At 36.9% G+C, this 22,369-nt stretch overlaps 2 protein-coding genes across 5 annotated transcripts; one reads left to right on the top strand and one right to left on the bottom strand.

Annotated features, from left to right (window-relative positions):
• Positions 1-54: 54 nt before the first annotated feature.
• On the top strand, positions 55-17,606 carry ighmbp2 (immunoglobulin mu DNA binding protein 2). 4 transcript variants are annotated; one of them, XM_028032468.1, is made up of 16 exons: positions 56-165; positions 393-481; positions 1,334-1,503; positions 1,599-1,794; positions 1,876-1,973; positions 2,057-2,220; positions 2,325-2,525; positions 2,604-2,751; positions 2,824-2,998; positions 3,615-3,797; positions 3,891-4,009; positions 4,102-4,196; positions 5,380-5,503; positions 5,592-6,386; positions 6,462-6,661; positions 17,326-17,606. In XM_028032468.1, the coding sequence occupies exons 2-16, from the start codon at positions 405-407 to the stop codon at positions 17,521-17,523; spliced, it is 2,943 nt and encodes a 980-aa protein (XP_027888269.1). In that variant the 5' UTR covers positions 56-165; positions 393-404; the 3' UTR covers positions 17,524-17,606. The 4 variants fall into 4 exon arrangements, with proteins under 4 accessions (XP_027888242.1, XP_027888269.1, XP_027888249.1 ...); XM_028032441.1 differs by having other exon boundaries at positions 55-165; positions 5,592-6,661; XM_028032448.1 differs by having other exon boundaries at positions 67-200; positions 5,592-6,661.
• Positions 17,520-22,216, bottom strand: LOC114153751 (zinc-binding protein A33-like). The gene is made up of 6 exons (XM_028032512.1): positions 21,824-22,216; positions 21,514-21,609; positions 21,108-21,338; positions 19,129-19,151; positions 18,931-19,049; positions 17,520-18,303 (listed from the first exon to the last, which is right to left on the bottom strand). Exons 1-6 carry the CDS (start codon positions 22,214-22,216, stop codon positions 17,747-17,749), a joined length of 1,419 nt encoding a protein of 472 aa, XP_027888313.1. The 3' UTR covers positions 17,520-17,746.
• Positions 22,217-22,369: the final 153 nt, after the last annotated feature.

The following is a 22,369-nucleotide window of genomic DNA, read 5'->3' on the forward strand; positions in this document are numbered from 1 at the left end:
AAGTTCTGACCAATCACAGAAAGATATCTTCCCAGCCGGTAGGTGGCAGTGTGGTGGACTTGAAAACCGGATGACAAAAGTCAAAGCAAGCTGCTGTAAACAGACGCAGGGGTATTTATGGTGCAATGTAAGAGACGATTTTTGACGGGCATTTAAACAACTACAGTACGTATTTACAATCTTTGACTCCAAACTGAACTGTGAGTTATTTCTTAAAATTTCTTCCCAAATGTTGCCGTGTCAACATATTTTTTTCTGTTTACGTCAATGAGCTTCATTACACAGGTCAAAGTCTAAAAATATAAGATTCAACATTTCAAATCTCAAATATATTTTTTGATAGATTAAATAAAGCAGCATAAATTGTGCTTTCGTTTTTTGATGTACTATAGGTGTACTGAGCAATGGCAGTGGAGACATTTGTGTCCAAGACTCTGGAGCTTCTACAGGAGGAGCGGGAGGCTGAAATAGAGGAAACCAAGTATGAAATATTTACAAGTTTTTATTTATTATTAACAAAAAGAGCCATATACAATTCCACATTAACCTTCAAAAATGCAAACTTTCAAATACTGAAACTTTAGAGATGTTTCTTCCCAAACGTCAAAGTAAAGATAACCAGAGGTTTTACAGAATCTATTTATTTTGTTGTTTTTTTTACAGAGAATGTGCTGACTGATTGAAAAGAGTTCTCTTTGTAAACTGATCATTTTAGATGTGTACACTATAAATTCTTTCATAATGTGAGAAATTTAATGCAGATGCTGATTATAGACACATACTCTCATTCAGTGATCGGGAGAGGTGAATATTTAAGTTTCTTTCTATGATAAAGACATGACATTCCTATTTAAGGCTTTTTAATAGATTCAATTTAAGTAAAACATGACTGAAATTGCAAAACAAAATGTAAGTGGATTTTTGCTTTTTGGGTGTAGAATTCTGTCACATTTTTTAAATGTAACTACCGTAGTTAAATAATTATCATGATGACACGGAAGATTACAATATAATAAACTCTACATGATAATTTTGACTAACTCCTATAAAGTAGAGTTTCTTATTTTCTCTGTTACTACAATTTTTTTTCACTGTTGGTTGTAGTCCATATTTTCCAAAGTACTAATTGTGCTTGTGAAGTTCCAGGTTTCATACTTTCATAGATTAATAATCCTTTTTTTATCAATATAACCCTATGATGAAAACTGATAGATTTATCTTGTTCATGACAAGCTGCAGTTTGGCCTAAATCTATGTCTTTAAATTTTGATTTTAAAAATACCAAGCATTTTTGTCATAGATGTGTTTGTAAAATTACATATTCAATCCTCAGGATATGGCAGGAGAACATTTCCTTGAAGGATCTTCAGAATAAAGGAGTTTGCCTGCTGAAGCTTCAGATAGGGAGTCAGTCCACCGGCCTGTATGGTCGCACCGTCATCGTTTTAGAGCCCAGGAAGCATCTTGGTTTCTCCTCTCTTCCGAGCAACAACTTTGGGCCAGGTGACAAAGGAGCCTAAAAGTATTACTGTTGCTTTGGTTTTAATTTTTTCTCAGTCCGAGATTCACGTCTTTTTTTGTTTTGTTTGGTTTTTCAGGCGATATTGTTGGCATATATGACCCTTCTGGATGCAGTGCAGCCTCGCAGGTCTGCACAGGGATAGTAATAAGGATCAGCCAAGCTTCTGTCAGTGTGGCCGTTGATGACCTGAAGGATGGAGCCAGCTTTGATTCAGATGGTCTTTATAATCTCTTGAAACTGGCCAATGATGTTACCTACAAACGGATGAAACGGTGAGTAACATCCAGTGGGTGAAATACAGTTTAAACTCAGCTTCAATCCGTCTTATGTCTATAATGAGTTTGTCTCTGCAGGGCCTTAAATGCATTAAATGGCTACAGAACGGGACCAGCTTCCTGTCTGATACCTGTTCTCTTTGGAGATGCGCAACCTTCTTCTCACTCACAGTCAAGTGAGTGAAGCTGGTCGTAAAACAAGTTTAAAGATCACAGTATCCAGATTAAATATGTGTATTTTGCTCTTTTGTTTTATCAGATGAGTTTGAGTTCTTTAATTCCAAATTGGACGATTCCCAGAGAGAAGCTGTATCCTTCGCTCTTTCACAGAGAGAGCTGGCTGTGGTTCATGGACCTCCAGGCACAGGAAAAACCACCACAGTGGTGGAGATCATCCTGCAAGCTGTGAAACAAGGCCAGAAGGTGACAAGAGTTTCAATAATTTAGCACAGTAAAAAAAACAAATGTGCTTCTTAAATAATCAGATGCTGGATCACTGGTATAAGTATGGTCCTGTTCATGTCCAGGTCCTGTGTTGTGCCCCCTCAAATGTTGCCGTTGATAATTTAGTGGAGAGGCTTGCTCGCTGTAAGGCCAAAGTCCTGAGACTGGGCCACCCCGCCAGACTGCTGGAATCCATCCAGAAACACTCACTGGACGCCATCCTCGCTCAGAGCGACAACGCAAACATCATCGCCGACATTCGGAAAGATATCGACAAAGCATTGGTCAGCACTGGAGGTTGTATTCTTGCTAGGATGGAGATTTGTTAGTCTCTTAAAGGCTAAAGAAACTTTTCTTTTCAGGTGGGGATGAAAAAGAAAAGCGAAAAAGGAGAGCGAGGAAACTTTAAACGTGAAATAGGAGAGCTGAGGAAAGAGCTGAAAAACAGGGAGACAGCAGCCATTGCTGAGATCCTGAAGAGTGCGGATGTTGTGTTGTCCACAAACACTGGTCAGTGGAGTGAAGCGTTCATCATCCTTCAGCTGTAACAATGAAAATAATGGAGGAGGTTTGTGTTCACAGGTGCATGTGACGACGGTCCTCTGAAGTTCCTGCCGGCAGAGCATTTTGATTGGGTGATGATCGATGAGTGTGCGCAGGCCCTGGAGAGCAGCTGCTGGATTGCTTTACTCAGGGCGCGTAAATGCATCCTGGCTGGAGACTACAAGCAGTTACCACCAACCATCAAATCACAAAAGTAACAAAACAAGTTGTGTTTTTGTTTTCATTAACTGTCAAGAATTTATATATGAGTCTTAAATATAGATCAAAGCTGATCTGTTCGCTTTAAAACACACTCACCGTCCACTTTTTTGTGTACACATTTTCAACACAATCAATGTAAAAGGAGGGTTTATGATGTAAAATTGACTTTTTTGATCTTTACATCATGTTATAATGTCAGTACCTCATCAAAAACCTATCTGGAGTGTTGCTTTGATTCTTTCATGCATTTTTGAGGAATTTTTAAATCCCCCATAGCAACCATTCACGGGATACTTAAATGCTCTCTCACAAAGCAAGTTCCATGCTAAACCAACTTTAGTGTGGGATTGAATTCACAGAGAAATCTGCAGCGTCTGCATAAAGGTATCATGTTAAAATGGACCAAAATCATTGATTTGTTGAATCTGCCTTGAGGAATTAAGTACTATCAAGGGGTACATCGTAAAAGAAGTACTGATTTTATTTGGCTCATAGCAAACAAAAATCAGGGTTAAATTGCACTTACATGTATGTGTTGTGGAAATAAACTTAAGGCATTTATCAAGCTCATCAAACCATCCTGTTCTGTTTGTGTCCTTTCTGTACAGAGCTGCAGCTAAAGGCCTGTCCCTGAGTCTCATGGAGAGACTTATTCAGATGTATGGGGACTCAGTGGTCCGTATGTTAACAGTTCAGTACCGCATGAACAGTGCTATCATGGAATGGGCCTCCAAAGAGATGTACAATGGACGATTAACCGCTCACAGCTCCGTGGAGAAACATTTATTGAAGTACGTTTCCACACACTCCTGGAAAATATCTCATCTTCCCACGGCAACGAAGGCTGACTCCTGAAACTAATCGTAAAATATTTTCTCCAACAGAGATCTGCCGGGTGTTGCCTGCGTCGAAGAGACCAGCACACCACTTCTTCTGATTGACACCGCAGGGTGTGGTCTGAGCGAAATGGAGATCGCAGACGAGCAGTCCAAAGGCAACCAAGGTAAATGTCTTAACTGGAAGACTGTAGAAAATCTCAATGGGTTTATTGATTTTTCTAGTGTAAAGTCTAACTTTTACTGACTGTGTCTTCAGGTGAGGTCGACATTGTTTCACTGCATATAAAGAGCTTGACGGAAGCTGGAGTAAAGGCTAAAGACATTGCTGTGATTGCTCCGTATAATCTACAAGTAAGTCTCTGGTTTGAGAAGAGCTGCAGGTAACACTGATTTTTAGTTTCACAAAATGAAATAGAACCTGGCAAACAAAGCAAACATTTTTTACTGTGCGGAAAACATGATAAGTCATCGATACACTCCACAAACAAGAGCACAGCAAAGAAAATATCTTGGAAAAATAACCTGAAACAAATTTCCTTTTATTTATTGACGAGTCAAAAAAGGAACATTATTGTAATTTCAAAATTAATTGATCAGCGCAGAACCAACTATTTTAAGATAAAAGTAAACACACAGGAGGACAAAAGAGTTGGTACCTTTCTGTTAATGACCAAAAAGCCATGATGAAAATGGTCACTGAAACAGGATGAAACTGACTAAATTAATAATTAGTAAATGATAAATCAAACTTCACTAAAATTAATTAAACCTAAGAAAATCATACATTTCTAGCACAACGCATACCATCATTTTTGTCCAGACCTGTTTCATTAGTTTCTTTTTAAAAATTATTCTGGTGAACCACATTTCAAAAACAATGTCAGATTTTAATTTGTAAGTTTTTATTTATTTTTTTGTTATTGTTGGTCATTAACACTGCGGGGTACCAACAATTTTATCCACATGTTTAAATTGGCTGGATTGGATGAATATGAGAAATGTACATGGATATCTGTGGAATATTTAGAAACTAAACATTATTTGTTAATAATATTTAATAAATATTAAAAAATATAAAATATATTAATTTTGTTGTTTTGTTCATTCCAGATTACTATCCTGCCTTTAGACTATCCTGCCACATAATTTTCCTAAAACATCAAATTCAGCCCCAACGTTAATGGCTGAGTGACCAAATTTGTTCCTGTTCATAAATCTCCACAGGGCTGCCTTTGGGAGTTTTCCCCTGAATCTGAGTTTTTAGCATTTTAGTCTATAGTATGTTTACATTAATAACATACTATAGTGGGCAATTAACATTAAACTCCTTTTATAAATTAACTCTAACTTAAATCTTACTATTGTTCTAGAAACAGTTGTGCTTTTCCTTTTATATTACTTGATTTGTAATATAATAAAGTGAATATATTATATGACGCATCATAATGTATACTATTAACAATATTTAATTAAAGTCCAGGATCAAACCTTTTATTAAGAGATTAAATGGTTTTAAATCATTATTTTTCTAAAGGTTGATCTTCTGCGTCAGAAGCTTTCTGCACGTCACCCAGAGATGGAAATAAAGTCTGTGGACGGATTTCAGGGCAGAGAAAAAGAAGCTGTTGTGCTGTCGTTAGTTCGCTCCAACAGAAAAGGTTGTTTCCTAATGTAAATTTCTTATGATTATTGCTAAATCATAACCATGAGCTGTTTTGAATAGTTTTTTTTTCTTTTCCTCTTTAGGTGAGGTGGGTTTTCTTGCAGAGGACAGACGGATAAATGTCGCCGTCACACGCGCAAGACGTCACATCGCCGTAGTGTGCGACACGCAGACAGTTGGGAATCACGCTTTCCTTAAATCTCTGGTCGATCATATGGCCGTGTTCGGTGAGGTCAGAACTGCATTCGAGTACCTGCAAGATATTGTGCCGCAGAACTACACCAGGGATCATAAAGCCACAAAGACCAACACTTCCTCCACGTCTAGCAAGCAGAAGAGTAGAGATCACGGTCCAGGTAAACCAAAGGAAGGCCAGAAAACGACCAGCAGCTCTAAGGACAACACAGCTGGTTCACAGAATCACACAAAGTCCCACACACCAGCCCAGAAAGACCAAAAAGACAAGAGCAGATACGCTGAGATCAGACTGCAAGTGGAGAATTTCATGAAGGATGTAAATATGAAGAATTTACATTTCCCATCATCCTTCAACTCCCACGATCGCCTGCTGGTCCACCAGATCGCTGAGGAGCTGGGCCTCGTTCATGAGAGCAGAGGCGAGGGCGGCGGCAGGTGCATCACCGTCTCCCGGCCCGTGGCATTGGAACCTGTCGAGGAGCCGACGCAGGAGGAAACCCAAGAGGAAGAACCAGCTCCTGCTCTGCAGAGTGAGCCGCCACCATCCCAACCGTTAGTAGATCTGAAGACGTTACATCTGGAGAGAATGCAACGGGAGCAGCAGAAGAGGGAGGAAAACGTCCAGCAAAAAAAGCAGCAGAACTGCAACCCTGCAGCTCAGGGAGCAAAGAAGTCTAAAGGTTTGTCTCAAACCATCGGGAAGTGTTTCAACTCCACGTCTGCTTACAGGATAACTCTGGATTATTTCCCCTCAGGAAAGAACAAAACGAAGGCAGGGGCCTGTGACATCGCTGCTGCCGCCGTTCCAGATGATGACTTTGATGCTCTCATCAGCGCTGTCGTGAAGGCAGACAGTGTTTGCAGTTTTGTGAAATGCAAAGCATCTGTGTTAACACTCGGCCAGCTTTGCATCTTCTGCAACCGGCAGTTCTGTCTCAGTCATCACATACCAGAGGTAAGAAGTGTTGTGTGTGCTTTCTGACTACTAGGCCTGTCACGATAGCAAATTTTGCTGAGCGATTAATTGTCTCAAAAAATTATTGCGATAAACGATAATATTGTCTGAAGACCTTTTTACACTGATGTAATGGAAATGACGTAATAATGCATGTGATTTCCTGCCAAAGATAGATACACTTTATTTTCAAAAGAATATTTAACACTGGAGCTGATAAACAAAATAAACAAAACAACCAAAAACAAAATGGATTCTCGATCTCCATTAACAAAAAATGTACTTGATAAAAACTAAACAGCATAAAGCCAAAGTGGAAATAAATACTGCATTCAACCAAAAGAGTGCAGATTATGAAGTCTGTATATTATGTTGCCCTTCAGTAATAATTAGATTTAAATAGAGAAGATGGGCACATCGACTACCTGATGCAATAGTTCACACTACATGATTTTTTGCTCCTATTTTTCCCCTTACAACAATCTTAGCACGTTGGTCTTTCTAAGAGTGTGTGGTGTGTTATGGTAGATCTTCGTTGCCGCTCCGATCTAAATCAGGGTTTTCCCCCGACTGGGAGCTTAACTACACCTGTTGAATGTGACAGGCAGCCAATCAGAAAGCCCGGATTCTCCTCCGTGTTTTCTGAGGGGAAATTATGTCGGGGAATCCCAAACAGCTGACACGGCGCAACGAAGTCCAGCGGACATTGGAGATGATACGTGGAAACAACATTAATGTTTATTCAACATGCAAAGAATATAGAAATGACAAGAGGAGGAGTTGGAGCGAAATTGCTACCGCAGTTGGTGATAAACCCGGTAACTTTTCAGCTGTTATTCGTTAACGTGACGTAAACAGGTTATAATAATTTTCATTCATTCAGGACTTTACGCTGACACTAGCCACATGCATTGCAGGTAGATTGTAGTAAAGCATTGATTAATGCCTGGTTTTAAAATTAGTTCACTGAACTTGTAGCCATTATTTTGTGCCCATTGTTGGACACCACACAGCAGGACCGAACCCGATCGAACCGTTATACCTAGGATTTCTGTCGGCTAATATGTGGTCTGTCAGGTTTTGAAAATGGGCCGACAAAATCGTGCACTGGGCTTTACACTAAGGAAATGAGAAAGGGAGGGTCAGTGGAGAGCACCGGTGTTATGCCCAGAAATGCATGCCTGCCGAGAATTGCATCCCCTGTCGCGGGAGCGCGCATCGCTCTAAACTCTCGCATTTTAATGAGGAAACGGACTGAAATATGACCGAAGACGAAACTTTTAAAGATATTCGTAACAATATCACGTTTCTTAAACATGTCAGCCTTAAAACGGTGGGTTTTATATCGCAGATTAATTGAAATAAATACGGTTTTTACACATTTATTGAGACAAATGAGTCGAACGTTTTTCAGTCCGTGTCTGAAGAAAATGCTCTCCGCATTTGGTTTGAAATTTCCCGATTTTTCTTTTAACATCATATTAGCTTAAAGTATTACAAAACAGAGGCCCATTATGTAGAACATTTTATATCATGCTTAACTGTCTAGCATATTAATGTAGAGGGGATGCATTTTAATGACTGAGCCTGCCAATATTTGTATCCCCTGTCTATTGTTGATATGAAACGTATAGCAGTTGCACAGAGAATAAGTGTCATTACGTAGAAAAGGTGAAGTCCCTCTTAACTCTTCATTTCTTCAAGTTAGCAGAGGGATGCATTTTCTGGCATAGCAAATTATTACCTTGCCAATACATGTAGGCCTTATATATTTTCCACAAATATAATTCTACTGATACAAAATGTATACCAGCAGTTCATAAAACAAGTGTGATTGTATAGAAAAAGTAATTTCACTCTTGACTCTTTATTTCTCCATGTAAGCAGGGGATGCATGTACAGCAAAGCCTATTATTAGCCTGCCAAAATATGCATGGCCTCTCCATGTTCTTCAAATATTATCCTATCGATATAAAACCCATACCAGTAATTCATAGAACATCTCTGATTATGTAGAAAAGGTGAAATCCCTCTTTAATTCTTTATTTCTCCATGTTACCAGGGGAAGCATTTTTTTGGCAATATGGATGTCGAGCCTGCCAAAATATGCATGCCCTACCTATTTTCCTCAAATTTTATCCTATTGCTATGAAATTCATACCAGCAGTTCATACAACTACTCTGATTATGTAGAAAAAGTTATTTCACTCTAAACTCTTTATTTATCCAAGTTAGCAGGGGATGCATTTTTTGGCAATATGGATGTTGAGCCTGCCAAAATATGCATGCCCTATCTATTTTCCTCAAATATTATCCTACTGATATGAAACTTATACCAGCAATTCATAGAACAAGTGTGATTATGTAGAAAAGTTATTCCACTCTTAACTCTTTATTTCTCCATTTAACCAGGGGATGCATTTTACGGCAAGGCCTATCATTAGCCTGCCAAAATATGCATGCCCCCTCTATTTTCCTCAAATATTATCCTATTGCTATGAAATTCATACCAGCAGTTCATACAACTACTCTGATTATGTAGAAAAAGTTATTTCACTCTAAACTCTTTATTTATCCAAGTTAGCAGGGGATGCATTTTTTGGCAATATGGATGTTGAGCCTGCCAAAATATGCATGCCCTATCTATTTTCCTCAAATATTATCTTATTGATTTAACACTTATATCAGCAGTTCATAGAACAAGTGTGATTTTGTAGAAAAAGTTATTTCACTCTAAACTCTTTATTTATCCAAGTTAGCAGGGGATGCATTTTTTGGCAATATGGATGTCGAGCCTGCCAAAATATGCATGCCCTATCTATTTTCCTCAAATATTATCCTACTGATATGAAACTTATACCAGCAATTCATAGAACAAGTGTGATTTTGTAGAAAAAGTTATTCCACTCTTAACTCTTTATTTCTCCATTTAACCAGGGGATGCATTTTACGGCAAGGCCTATCATTAGCCTGCCAAAATATGCATGCCCCCTCTATTTTCCTCAAATGTCATCCTATTGATATGACATTCATACCAGTAGCTAAGAGGATAAGTGTAATTATGTAGAAAAGGTAAAATCCCTCTTGACTCTTTATTTTTTCAAGCTAGGAGGGGGATGCATTTTTTGGCAATATCGAATTTGAGCCTGCCGATATTTGCATGCCATACCCATTTTCCCCAAATATCATCCTATTGATATAAAACTCATACCAGCAGTTAAGGGAACAAATGTGATTATGTAGAAAATGTTATTTCTTTATTATCGCTATTGCAAGGATACTGAAGGAAATAAATCTGACAATGCATCTTTGCTAAATGTAAAGCATACACAAACCCTTTTTATTTTGGTTTAACATAAAAATTAAATCACTTTTTTTCATTAATTTCAACAAAAGAATATTCATAACAATAGGTTTCCTTAACTCACTTGGAGAGTCCCAAAAAGATGTGAAGAGGTGCTTGGAAGTAACAAGGTGAGAAAAACAAGAACAATTATTGTTTATTATAATAAAAAATGTCATAATTGGATAACTAGAATGTTAATTTAACATTTTATCCTCTCAACAAGGACATTTATGAGAAGCAAAGGGATGAAAGTGTCAATGTGGAAATGTGAAACAGTATAACATGCCATCCAGCAAGATGTGGTTTCATGTGGTGTGTTTGCGCTTAAAGTAAGTGCTGTTTAAATATATATATATATATATATATATATATATATATATACACCAGTATATATATACTGCTCAAAAATAAAGGGAACACTTAAACAACACAATATAACTCCAAGTAAATCAAACTTCTGTGAAATCAAACTGTCCACTTAGGAAGCAACACTGATTGACAATCAATTTCACCTGCTGTTGTGCAAATGGAACTTTGTACAGAACAAAGTATTCAACGAGAATATTTCTTTCATTCAGATCTAGGATGTGTTATTTGAGTGTTCCCTTTATTTCTTTGAGCAGTGTATATATATACATGGATGCACATGGTCCTCCAGAATGGTTCGGTAGTCCTTGGCAGTGACGCGCCCATCTAGCACAAGTATGGGGCCAAGGGAATGCCATGATATGGCAGCCCAAACCATCACTGATCCACCCCCATGCTTCACTCTGGGCATGCAACAGTCTGGGTGGTACGCTTCTTTGGGGCTTCTCCACACTGTAACTCTCCCGGATGTGGGGAAAACAGTAAAGGTGGACTCATCAGAGAACAATACATGTTTCATATTGTCCACATTCAGTTCCTATGTGTGTGGGATACTATGTTGTGTGTAAAATCATGCACGCACAAAAAAATTGTGTTAGGTCAGCTATTTTATCTAATTAGAAATATTAAAATATTGAACTTTGCAGATGTGTGAAGTACAATCATGTTAGTGTTTATGTCAAATTCAATTAGTGAAGAACATTTCAATACACCTGGCCTTGATCTCTAATAAATAAATTACACATAACACAGCCCAATAACTGTTGAGGCAAAAAACATAATCAACAAACTTAAAATTGTTCTAGGATACAATTACACTTTTCTTGAGTAGCTTTAATGTAACTTAATAAGCAAAAGGACTTGCAGTTTGTGAAAGTACAAAACTGGAATGAGATGTATTATGTGAACCATTATATTCATTACTGTATTTTCATAAAATTAACATTTACAAAATGACAAATTTCACAAGATGTATACACATATATATGTAGACATATTAAAATTTTCTGAATGCCATTTTTATACTTTCAGTGGCTTAAGTTGGAGAAAATTATAAAAAGGTAAACACTAAGTGATGCTTTCTTTTACCATAAATCCCAGAAATACCTTAAATACATGTGTGTTTCAATTCATGAATAGACAGACACCATGTGCGCCTGCCTAATATGCCAATATGATGTACAGTTTCTATTACTTGTATTTGTTTATGAGACCAGACATTATCAAAAAGGGATGATTAGACGACTGAGATCTACACAGAGGATTATTGTTCCACTTTCAAAAGAACACTAACAAATGGAATTATTTAAAAGAAAAAAAAATACCATTAAGATTATTTTATAACATTGATTTAAAGATGCGGTTTGTTTTTCTGTAGAGTCAGTGGAGACTCTGCAGACACTGTGGCAGTGAGGACACAGAAGATCACATGTGGGTAAGACAACAATGTAATGCAGTGAAAAATCAATTCAAGCAAACCATATACCATCCTTAAAATAGTTGCAAAGTATGTAGATATACAAAAATGAATCATAATAAAATAAATAAACACCCAAGGCAGGTAAGTGGGAAGTAGCTTAAGTTTTTTTTTTTTTTAAGTACAGTCGTAAAACATTAAACACAGATGCTTGTGGTCCTAGAATTTTTTTTACCTCCATACATGTCAGGAACATGCTGTCATCTCCTCAAATAAAGTTCTACCAATCATATATTGATAATTAAGAAGAAGCTTTATGTTGGCAAAACCCAATATCACCTTCAGTAAACAGATAAGGAACTAAAAAAAACATTCTTTATGTTGTTATTTGACCATTTTGTATTATTTATTTACAGATCACATGTGACAGATGCAACTGGTGGTACCATCAAGGCTGCATTAAGGTCCCACAAACCGACACAGACTACTGCTGTGCAATGTGTTTATAGATTTTATGTTTGTACCAATCTAATTCGTTAATGACTGCAGTTCAGTGGATTTTCAGTTTAAACATGTGACATAATTTTTGTTGACTTAATTGGTTTTCCAAAAATTTTTGTTATGAATATTCTTTTGTTGAAATTAATGAAAAAAGTGATTTAATTTTTATGTTAAACCAAAATAAAAATGGTTTGTGTATGCTTTACATTTAGCAAAGATGCATTGTCAGATTTATTTCCTTCAGTATCCTTGCAATAGCGATAATAAAGAAATAACATTTTCTACATAATCACATTTGTTCCCTTAACTGCTGGTATGAGTTTTATATCAATAGGATGATATTTGGGGAAAATAGGTATGGCATGCAAATATCGGCAGGCTCAAATTCGATATTGCCAAAAAATGCATCCCCCTCCTAGCTTGAAAAAATAAAGAGTCAAGAGGGATTTTACCTTTTCTACATAATTACACTTATCCTCTTAGCTACTGGTATGAATGTCATATCAATAGGATGACATTTGAGGAAAATAGAGGGGGCATGCATATTTTGGCAGGCTAATGATAGGCCTTGCCGTAAAATGCATCCCCTGCTAACTTGGATAAATAAAGAGTTTAGAGTGAAATAACTTTTTCTACAAAATCACACTTGTTCTATGAACTGCTGATATAAGTTTTAAATCAATAAGATAAAATTTGAGGAAAATAGGTAGGGCATGCATATTTTGGCAGGCTCGACATCCATATTGCCAAAAAATGCATCCCCTGCTAACTTGGATAAATAAAGAGTTTAGAGTGAAATAGCTTTTTCTACATAAATAGAGTAGTTGTATGAACTTTTGGTATGAATTTCATAGCAATAGGATAAAATTTGAGGAAAATAGAGGGGGCATGCATATTTTGGCAGGCTCGACATCCATATTGCCAAAAAATGCATCCCCTGCTAAAATGGAGAAATACAGAGTTATGAGTGGAATAACTTTTTCTACATAATCACACTTGTTCTATGAACTGCTGGTATAAGTTTCATATCAGTAGGACAATATTTGAGAAAAATAGAGGGGGCATGCATATTTTGGCAGGCTAATAATAGGCTTTGCCAAAAAATGCATCCCCTGCTAAAATGGAGAAATACAGAGTTATGAGTGGAATAACTTTTTCTACAAAATCACACTTGTTCTATGAACTGCTGATATAAGTTTTATATCAATAGGATAAAATTTGAGGAAAATAGATAGGGCATGCATATTTTGGCAGGCTCGACATCCATATTGCCAAAAAATGCATCCCCTGCTAAAATGGAGAAATACAGAGTTATGAGTGGAATAACTTTTTCTACATAATCACACTTGTTCTATGAATTGCTGGTATAAGTTTCATATCAGTAGGACAATATTTGAGAAAAATAGAGGGGGCATGCATATTTTGGCAGGCTAATAATAGGCTTTGCTAAAAAATGCATCCCCTGCTAAAATGGAGAAATACAGAGTTATGAGTGGAATAACTTTTTCTACATAATCACACTTGTTCTATGAATTGCTGGTATAAGTTTCATATCAGTAGGACAATATTTGAGAAAAATAGATAGGGCATGCATATTTTGGCAGGCTCGACATCCATATTGCCAAAAAATGCATCCCCTGCTAAAATGGAGAAATACAGAGTTATGAGTGGAATAACTTTTTCTACATAATCACACTTGTTCTATGAATTGCTGGTATAAGTTTCATATCAGTAGGACAATATTTGAGAAAAATAGAGGGGGCATGCATATTTTGGCAGGCTAATAATAGGCTTTGCCAAAAAATGCATCCCCTGCTAAAATGGAGAAATACAGAGTTATGAGTGGAATAACTTTTTCTACAAAATCACACTTGTTCTATGAACTGCTGATATAAGTTTTAAATCAATAAGATAATATTTGAGGAAAATAGATAGGGCATGCATATTTTGGCAGGCTCAACATCCATATTGCCACAAAATGCATCCCCTGCTAACTTGGATAAATAAAGAGTTTAGAGTGAAATAACTTTTTCTACATAATCAGAGTAGTTGTATGAACTGCTGGTATGAATTTCATAGCAATAGGATAAAATTTGAGGAAAATAGATAGGGCATGCATATTTTGGCAGGCTCGACATCCATATTGCCAAAAAATGCATCCCCTGCTAACTTGGATAAATAAAGAGTTTAGAGTGAAATAACTTTTTCTACAAAATCACACTTGTTCTATGAACTGCTGATATAAGTTTTAAATCAATAAGATAAAATTTGAGGAAAATAGAGGGGGCATGCATATTTTGGCAGGCTCGACATCCATATTGCCAAAAAATGCATCCCCTGCTAAAATGGAGAAATACAGAGTTATGAGTGGAATAACTTTTTCTACATAATCACACTTGTTCTATGAACTGCTGGTATAAGTTTCATATCAGTAGGACAATATTTGAGAAAAATAGAGGGGGCATGCATATTTTGGCAGGCTAATAATAGGCTTTGCCAAAAAATGCATCCCCTGCTAACTTGGATAAATAAAGAGTTTAGAGTGAAATAACTTTTTCTACATAATCAGAGTAGTTGTATGAACTACTGGTATGAATTTCATAGCAATAGGATAAAATTTGAGGAAAATAGATAGGGCATGCATATTTTGGCAGGCTCGACATCCATATTGCCAAAAAATGCATCCCCTGCTAACTTGGATAAATAAAGAGTTTAGAGTGAAATAACTTTTTCTACATAATCAGAGTAGTTGTATGAACTTCTGGTATGAATTTCATAGCAATAGGATAAATTTTGAGGAAAATAGATAGGGCATGCATATTTTTGGCAGGCTCGACATCCATATTGCCAAAAAATGCATCCCCTGCTAACTTGGATAAATAAAGAGTTTAGAGTGAAATAACTTTTTCTACATAATCAGAGTAGTTGTATGAACTGCTGGTATGAATTTCATAGCAATAGGATAATATTTGAGGAAAATAGAGGGGGCATGCATATTTTGGCAGGCTAATGATAGGCCTTGCCGTAAAATGCATCCCCTGGTTAAATGGAGAAATAAAGAGTTAAGAGTGGAATAACTTTTCTACATAATCACACTTGTTCTATGAACTGCTGGTATAAGTTTCATATCAATAGGATAATATTTGAGGAAAATAGAGGGGGCATGCATATTGTGGCAGGCTAATATTAGGCTCTGCCAAAAAATGCATCCCCTGCTAAAATGGAGAAATACAGAGTTATGAGTGGAATAACTTTTTCTACATAATCACACTTGTTCTATGAACTGCTGGTATAAGTTTCATATCAATATTATAATGTTTGAGGAAAATAGAGGGGGCATGCATATTTTGGCAGGCTAATAATAGGCTTTGCCGTAAAATGCATCCCCTGCTAAAATGGAGAAATACAGAGTTAAGAGGGATTTTACCTTTTCTACGTAATGACACTTGTTCTCTGAGCTACTTCTGTAAAGTTTCATATCAACAGGACAATAGACAGGGGATACAAATATTGGCAGGCTCAGAAATTAAAATCATCCCCCCTACATTAATAGACTAGACAGTAAAGGGTGATATAAAATATTCTACACAACGGGCTTCTGTTTTGTAATGCTTTAAGCCATTGTGTCAAAAGAAAAATCGGGGAATTTCAAGCCATCTGCGGAGACCATTTTCATCAGACGCTGACTGAAAAACGTTCGACTCAGATGTTTCAATAAAGCTATAAGAACCGTATTTATTTCAATTAATCTGCGAAATAAAACCCACCGTTTTATGTCTTACATGATTAAGAAACGTGATAATGTTACGAATATCTTCAAAAATGTCCTCTTCGGTCATATTTCAGTCCGTTTTCTCATCAATATACGAGAGTTTAGAGCGATGCGCGCTCCCGCGACAGGGGATGCAATTCTCGGCAGGCATGCATTTCTGGGCATAACACCGGAGTTGAGCCTTTTTTCATTCGGTGTCATCAACAGAAAGAGAAAAAGGCCGGAAGAGACGATAATGCCGATAATTGAAATGACGTCTATAGTTTTAATTTATCGTACGATTAATCGATTTATCGTTTATCGCGACAGGCCTACTGACTACTCTACGGCTCAGAACTTGTACCACAGCTCTGAACAATAAAATATTGTAGAGAAATTCATTTACTTCAGTCATTTATTTTCATTACTGAAGAAGCTGGCTGTTCAGAGTGCTGTATCTAAGCATTACAACAGAAAATTGAGTGGAAGGAAAACAAGTTGTAGAAGTAGGTGCAACAAATTCGAGTTTAGGAGAAACCAAAATTGCAGAAGAGGGGGGAAAATGTACAGTTTCAGTCAGTATGAAAAAACTTACCACTTTGGAAAACCATTTTGGGTGAAGCTACTTTTTCCTATCGTGGTTCTCATACTTGGAGTACAATCCAAAGTAACATAAGGGACCTTTCTCTTCTCACCTCATTTAAAAAATATTTTAAAAGCGGGCTCTTGGAGAGCCACAAATGTCAATATTGAGTACATGTAAAGATGTATAAATTTTTACAATTGTTTGTATGCATTTCTTACTCTGTCGTGTTTTATGATTTTTATTTCTGTATTTAGTATTGTGCTTTAACATCAACCTGCCAATGAAACTAGAGATGGAAATAAACCACCATGTAAATGTTCATTAACACGCATTGTCCCATTTTTAAAAATAATTTTGAACTTATCCAGGACATGGACAACAACTCCTGAACTAAAGACAACATTATAAACTTCTTACTTGATTTATACGACCCCCTGTACCTCATCAACATAATTTCAAGTTGCCAAACATTTTGGTATTAAAAATACTACTGTAATATTCTAATAGGAACTGGATTTTGAGTTTTCTTTAGTTGTAAGGCCATAATTATCAAAATTAGCAAACACATCATTGAACGTTATTAATCAGGATAATCAAAGAGTTTCACATTTTAGTTAAATTCTTGAAATAATCAACTTTTCAGCAATATTCTAATGTATTGCTGTTTTCTAAGTGCCGTTCTGTTTTGTTGTTTTAGGTTCATGGCTGTGGAGATGAGGCAAAGTCTCACGCTCGGATGAGAATAAGCAAAGAGGGGGTTCTTTATGCCGGGAGTGGGAAGAAAGACAAATCGTTGGACCCTAATAAGAAAGTGTACCTACAAAGAAAACTGGACTCCAAGCTGAAAGATATGGCATCACAAAGGAAACCAAAGAACAAGGAGAAGGACACTTAATGTCGTAAAATAACCTTTATAGTTTATTGAATGTGAAGACTTTGTTCTGACTAAATAAAACAGCTCAAATATTCAACTCAAAATACTCCAATGTCCTTCATGTGATACAGAATATTGCTTAGTTTTAATTTTATGTCAAAAGAATTACTTTTACTTCTGTTCTTTTGCTTTTGTCACAAAAAGACCCAAAGCCATGCAATCCCACTTCACTTAAAGGCACTTCCTAGGCTTTCTCTGGAACCACTTTCATTGTCTGAGCGCAGACTGTGAGTGGGCTCGAGTTTTTCCAGTCCTCACACAATCCAACAGAGAAGTATGGGAAGATTTTCTCTGTGAATTTGTCTTTAAATGTGTATATCGCAGCTGAGTCAGCAGCATTGGTGAAAACTACCCTTCCTTTGTCGCAGTCCAGCTGCACGGTAAGCCTCTCCGGCATCTGCTTTACCGACACCCTGGTGCGAGGAGAGTTCTGAGCCCAGAGGGAATCTTTGCTGTACTGGCCGATCACCCAGTAACCCTCTTCAGGGCTCAGGAAGGTGGTGGTTTTCCTTTTGATGCTCTCACGTGCAACCCCTACGAACCAGTCTTTGTCGTGGCCCACCTCTACAGTCCAGCTGTGCTTCCCGGACGTAAACCCAGTGGCGCCCAGCACACACATGCGGCTGGTGCAGCGCTCAGGGTTGTCGGGTAGAAGCAGCTTGTTGCTGTACTGCACACTGGTCAGCTCCTGGGACAACTTCAGATTGGAATGGGCCGTGTTTGGGTCCAAAACGACTGAAGCTGCAAAACAGGAAGTTCAGTTGAAGCTGCCATATGTAATCTTTTATTTAAATATATATATATATATATATATATATATATATATATATATATATATTCATTTGTTGTAACGGTTATGACGTGACAATAGTATGAGATGGATAATCTGTGAAAAAAAATCGAGCTCTTCTCCCAGCGCTAACTAGAAACAGCCAATCAGAGCCAGGAGGAGGGTCTTGGTGCTGTCAATCAGCTCCTCCCTTGCTCTCTGCTACCACACAGCTTCTCACTGTCAGCAGAGCCCGTCCTGAATGCTAAGGCTAGTTAGCATGGCCACCGATGACAGTGGGTAAACGGCATTCCTGCAATGGTTTGTTGTTTCTCCACCATTCCCACATTTAGCAGTGTGTTTACGAGGTTGATTGACAGTGCTAAGACCCTCCTCCTGGCTCTGATTGGTTGATTTTGATTGGAGTGGTGCATTTCTTCAGATGCAATAGCAGCACTGGGAGGATGTGATCTCTTCTCAGGTTACATTTCTCATGTTAAACTGTCACAACATAATGACTGTTTAATGAATATATAAAAAACATTTTGTTTTAAAAGGTTAATTGGTGGTTTTATTAACCTAATAGCAAATGTTCTTACCATATTTGACATTTTTCAACATCTTCTGGCAAACTGTAAACTTGAGTATTCCCAGATGCTTGGCAGAATTAATCAAAATTTCTCTCATGGTCTCAGGTTCCTGGAAGTTGCGATTGACGCTGAAATGTGAAAATCATACCAACATTGGTTTATAGAAACATTTATTACTGATTTTTGCAGATGAGAACTTGCACATACCTTTGCTTTGTTCGCTTGTATTCCTAAACATGAAGTAAAAAAAATAAAACATGTTTAAGACACTTTTTTTAGCAAAAAGATTGTATGCATTCCATATGCAGTCATTGGAAAAACATCCAGAGTAATCATGCAAACACTAATTAGACCTCTGCTGATAGGTATGCTACACAAGGCAGTCATGAGCAAATGCACAGGTAAAACTTTTTCTTAGTTAAGTATGTTCAATCTTAATGGTTTACTCTTTAACCATTTTATAATCTGCATAAACTAAATTTTTCTTTTTTTTACAGGCCTGCACCATGAGCTTAAAGTTTTTGTTTACCCAAGCAGCATTTCTGACTTCCTCCTGTCAGCATCATAATGTCGTTGTATTTTGTACAACCCATATTTGGATGTGTATTATTACATATCAATTTTATTTTAGTTCTAAAACAGCACATCCTTTTGTAGAGAAAATGTCAAATTAGAGCCCACAAACTGTCGTGAGTTTTGCTGGGATTTAATGTGAAAGATCACTGCATAAGGAAAGAGTTACTTGGTTCTCTTAATTGTTTTGCGAAAAGAAAATCTGAAAACTGAATTGTGCCCCTTTTAAATCTGATTTTCAAACATTTCCACATGGGCTGTTACAAGTTGAAAGTCACAAAATTCAAATTCCACCTAAAAACATTAAGCCATCTAAAAACAAATTATTGTGAATTGTCGATTTTCTGTTTTCTTGGTCTAGAATTTAATTTTGTTTGTTATCAGCAACAACCACTGAGCCACTGAGATATAAATAAAACGTTGTGCAAGTGGGACTGGCATTTTGAAAGCCCTTCAGCCATTTTTATTCCTCCTTTTGACAACTTGAAAGCTGGATGAAATGTTTGCAGACATTTTTAAATCATCACATTTTAGTTTAAATCATAGACTTGTTTTTGCTGTTCCTCATTGTCAAACTCATAGCTGAAGGGTTTCTGTATCTTATGTTTTCTCCTACATATTATGTTGTTTCAAAGTTATTTAAGTGCCCAACGGTCTGTATTATTATTATTTTTATTATTGTTGTTTTCATTTTCATTTTCAGAAACAATAACCTGGAACAAGCTAAGTGTAATGAATGGTTGCATTCCTTTTGCTTTGAAGTAAACAGCGCTGATCCCATTAATGACCGGATTTAAAAAGAAAGCGAAAAACTGTGGTTAATGACAGAGAAATACTTTGTGTTGAACCCCAAAATTTTCACGGTAAGAATATTTTAAGCTGTTTCTGAAAATCTCACTCTTATGCAATTTTTACAAGCACACATCTGCACCAAGTTCTAGTGTTGATCATCCAAATTTCTGCAATTCTCAGAGCTGTTCCAAAACACATTGTACTTGTTTTGTTCCTTTGTCTTGCCCCAATTACTGCCAATAAAGCCCACTCATGCCACAAAATCTTTTTTAAAAAATACACCAAAACTTGTAGTTGTAATGTGGCAAAATATGGAAAAACTTGAATGGGCAGGAATACGTTTACAAATCAATGTATGTTATGCATTTGGGTGCAGCCCATATTTAAAACTAAGAAGGTTCTGGTAGCTTCTAAACATTTATGGCAATCATGACTCATTGAAAATTATAGATTTTATTTGTTCCCTTTGAGTGATCAGTAGTTTCCAAATTTTCCATTTGGAACATTTACAATATTCTCTTTAGCACCAAACTGCTGTGTGGAGTTCACAGAGAGACATAGCTAAAAAAGATTTTACTCGATTAAATGATGGTTCCATTCTACCATCAATTTAAATTATCCTCTTCTTGCTTTTTGTGTATATTTCAGAGGTTGATGTCATTTCCTGTGAGCTTCTATCCACTAGTTTACCTAATTTTATTTTAAATGTCTAAAATGCACATATTCTGAAAAGAGAACATGCAACTGTTGACTTAGAATTTTACTGAAATTAATCTTGGCTATTTTCTCAAAGAAATAAGTCCATAATCAGTAGAATGTACCTGTAGAAATGGCAAATCCTTTGCTCTGAGGATAATATCTACTTTGCTGATGGTGGAGTTGAGAGCCTGGATCTCCTTGTCTATGTCTTCAATCTTACTACACATGACCTGTATTTTTATTTGCTCTTCCTGTTTGAGCATTCTCAGTCTCATATCTTCTTCATCCTTGAGGAACTGGTGAAGCTGCAGAAATTCCCCCTTTATCGCCATCTCAATGTCATTACTTTGAGTCTGTAACATTGGAGAAGGCTGGTTATTCTGGTTAGTACTTGCCAAGGAGGGACTTTTCCATCCCTACAGGATATAACTCTTAAGTTATAGAAGATAACTTAAGAGCTCAACATTAGGATTAAAACAGTGGAATTGGTGAAATTATCCAAGAAAAAATAATCTCAAAGGCTTTTACCTTTATATAAGTTTTGATCTCCTCCCATTGGTGTTTTGTTTTACTCATTTTTCTTACTTTCTTTCTCAAGGACCCAATGATGTTAGACATTTCTGTCTAAAACGAGAACATTAAGAACACTTTCAAAATGCTTGACTCAATAGCTAAATTTCATTTTCATAGCAAACTAAGATACAATGTTGGTATAATTCTGGTCATTATGTTCTAATACTTTACACACACAGAAAAAAATCTCCCTATCCTCCATGCTTGTCTTTCTTATAATACTGTTATCTTACCATGTTTGATTCTTCCTTGTTTTTATTCATACCTTTTTCTGTTGAGCTGCTTCCTCCACTGGGCAGCACTTGTGCATTTTATGGTCCCTTGATATTTGGCAGACGAGACAGATGGGAACCTCATCATTGTCGCAAAAAACCTTCAGTTTCTCCTTATGAAGCGCACAAATCTCCTGAGCCATAGGCTTTTTGTTTTGAAACTGATCCACGACTAACTTCAGATCCTGGTTGACAGGAGGCATCCCAGAGGAAGACTCAGTTCCGCACACGGGACATTCTTGACACTTTTTCCACTCCCAGAAGTTGTGCAGGCAAAGTTTGCAAACGTTGTGTCCACATCGTAAAAGAACAGGGTAAGTATAAATGTTGGAGCACTGAGGACAGGATATCTCTTCCTCAGAGATAGATTTCCTCGTTGATATCATGATGGTGTCCACCTACAGAGTGACTAGATAAGAAAACTTCATTGTTTTTTCTACACTGACTGATTCCAGCAAATGCTGCCCAGCTGGTCGAGCAAGTTAAAAATCCCAGCATGTTCAAGGTTCCACGTGATTACATATTTAGGACTTCACTGT

The sequence above is a fragment of the Xiphophorus couchianus genome, chromosome 2 (genome assembly GCF_001444195.1).
Source record: "Xiphophorus couchianus chromosome 2, X_couchianus-1.0, whole genome shotgun sequence".
In the NCBI taxonomy this organism is placed as follows: domain Eukaryota; kingdom Metazoa; phylum Chordata; class Actinopteri; order Cyprinodontiformes; family Poeciliidae; genus Xiphophorus; species Xiphophorus couchianus.

Bases quoted from the DNA above. Each gene is read 5' to 3' on its own strand.
- ighmbp2 (XM_028032441.1), top strand. From the start codon at position 405: ATGGCAGTGGAGACATTTGTGTCCAAGACTCTGGAGCTTCTACAGGAG. The intron at 482-1,333 runs GTATGAAATATT...TTCAATCCTCAG, and splicing joins GCTGAAATAGAGGAAACCAA to GATATGGCAGGAGAACATTT. The intron at 3,798-3,890 runs GTACGTTTCCAC...TTTCTCCAACAG, and splicing joins GTGGAGAAACATTTATTGAA to AGATCTGCCGGGTGTTGCCT.
- LOC114153751 (XM_028032512.1), bottom strand. From the start codon at position 22,216: ATGATATCAACGAGGAAATCTATCTCTGAGGAAGAGATATCCTGTCCT. The intron at 19,152-21,107 runs GTACATTCTACT...CTTCATGTTTAG, and splicing joins AGGATTTGCCATTTCTACAG to GAATACAAGCGAACAAAGCA. The intron at 18,304-18,930 runs GTAAGAACATTT...CCTGTTTTGCAG, and splicing joins GTTGAAAAATGTCAAATATG to CTTCAGTCGTTTTGGACCCA.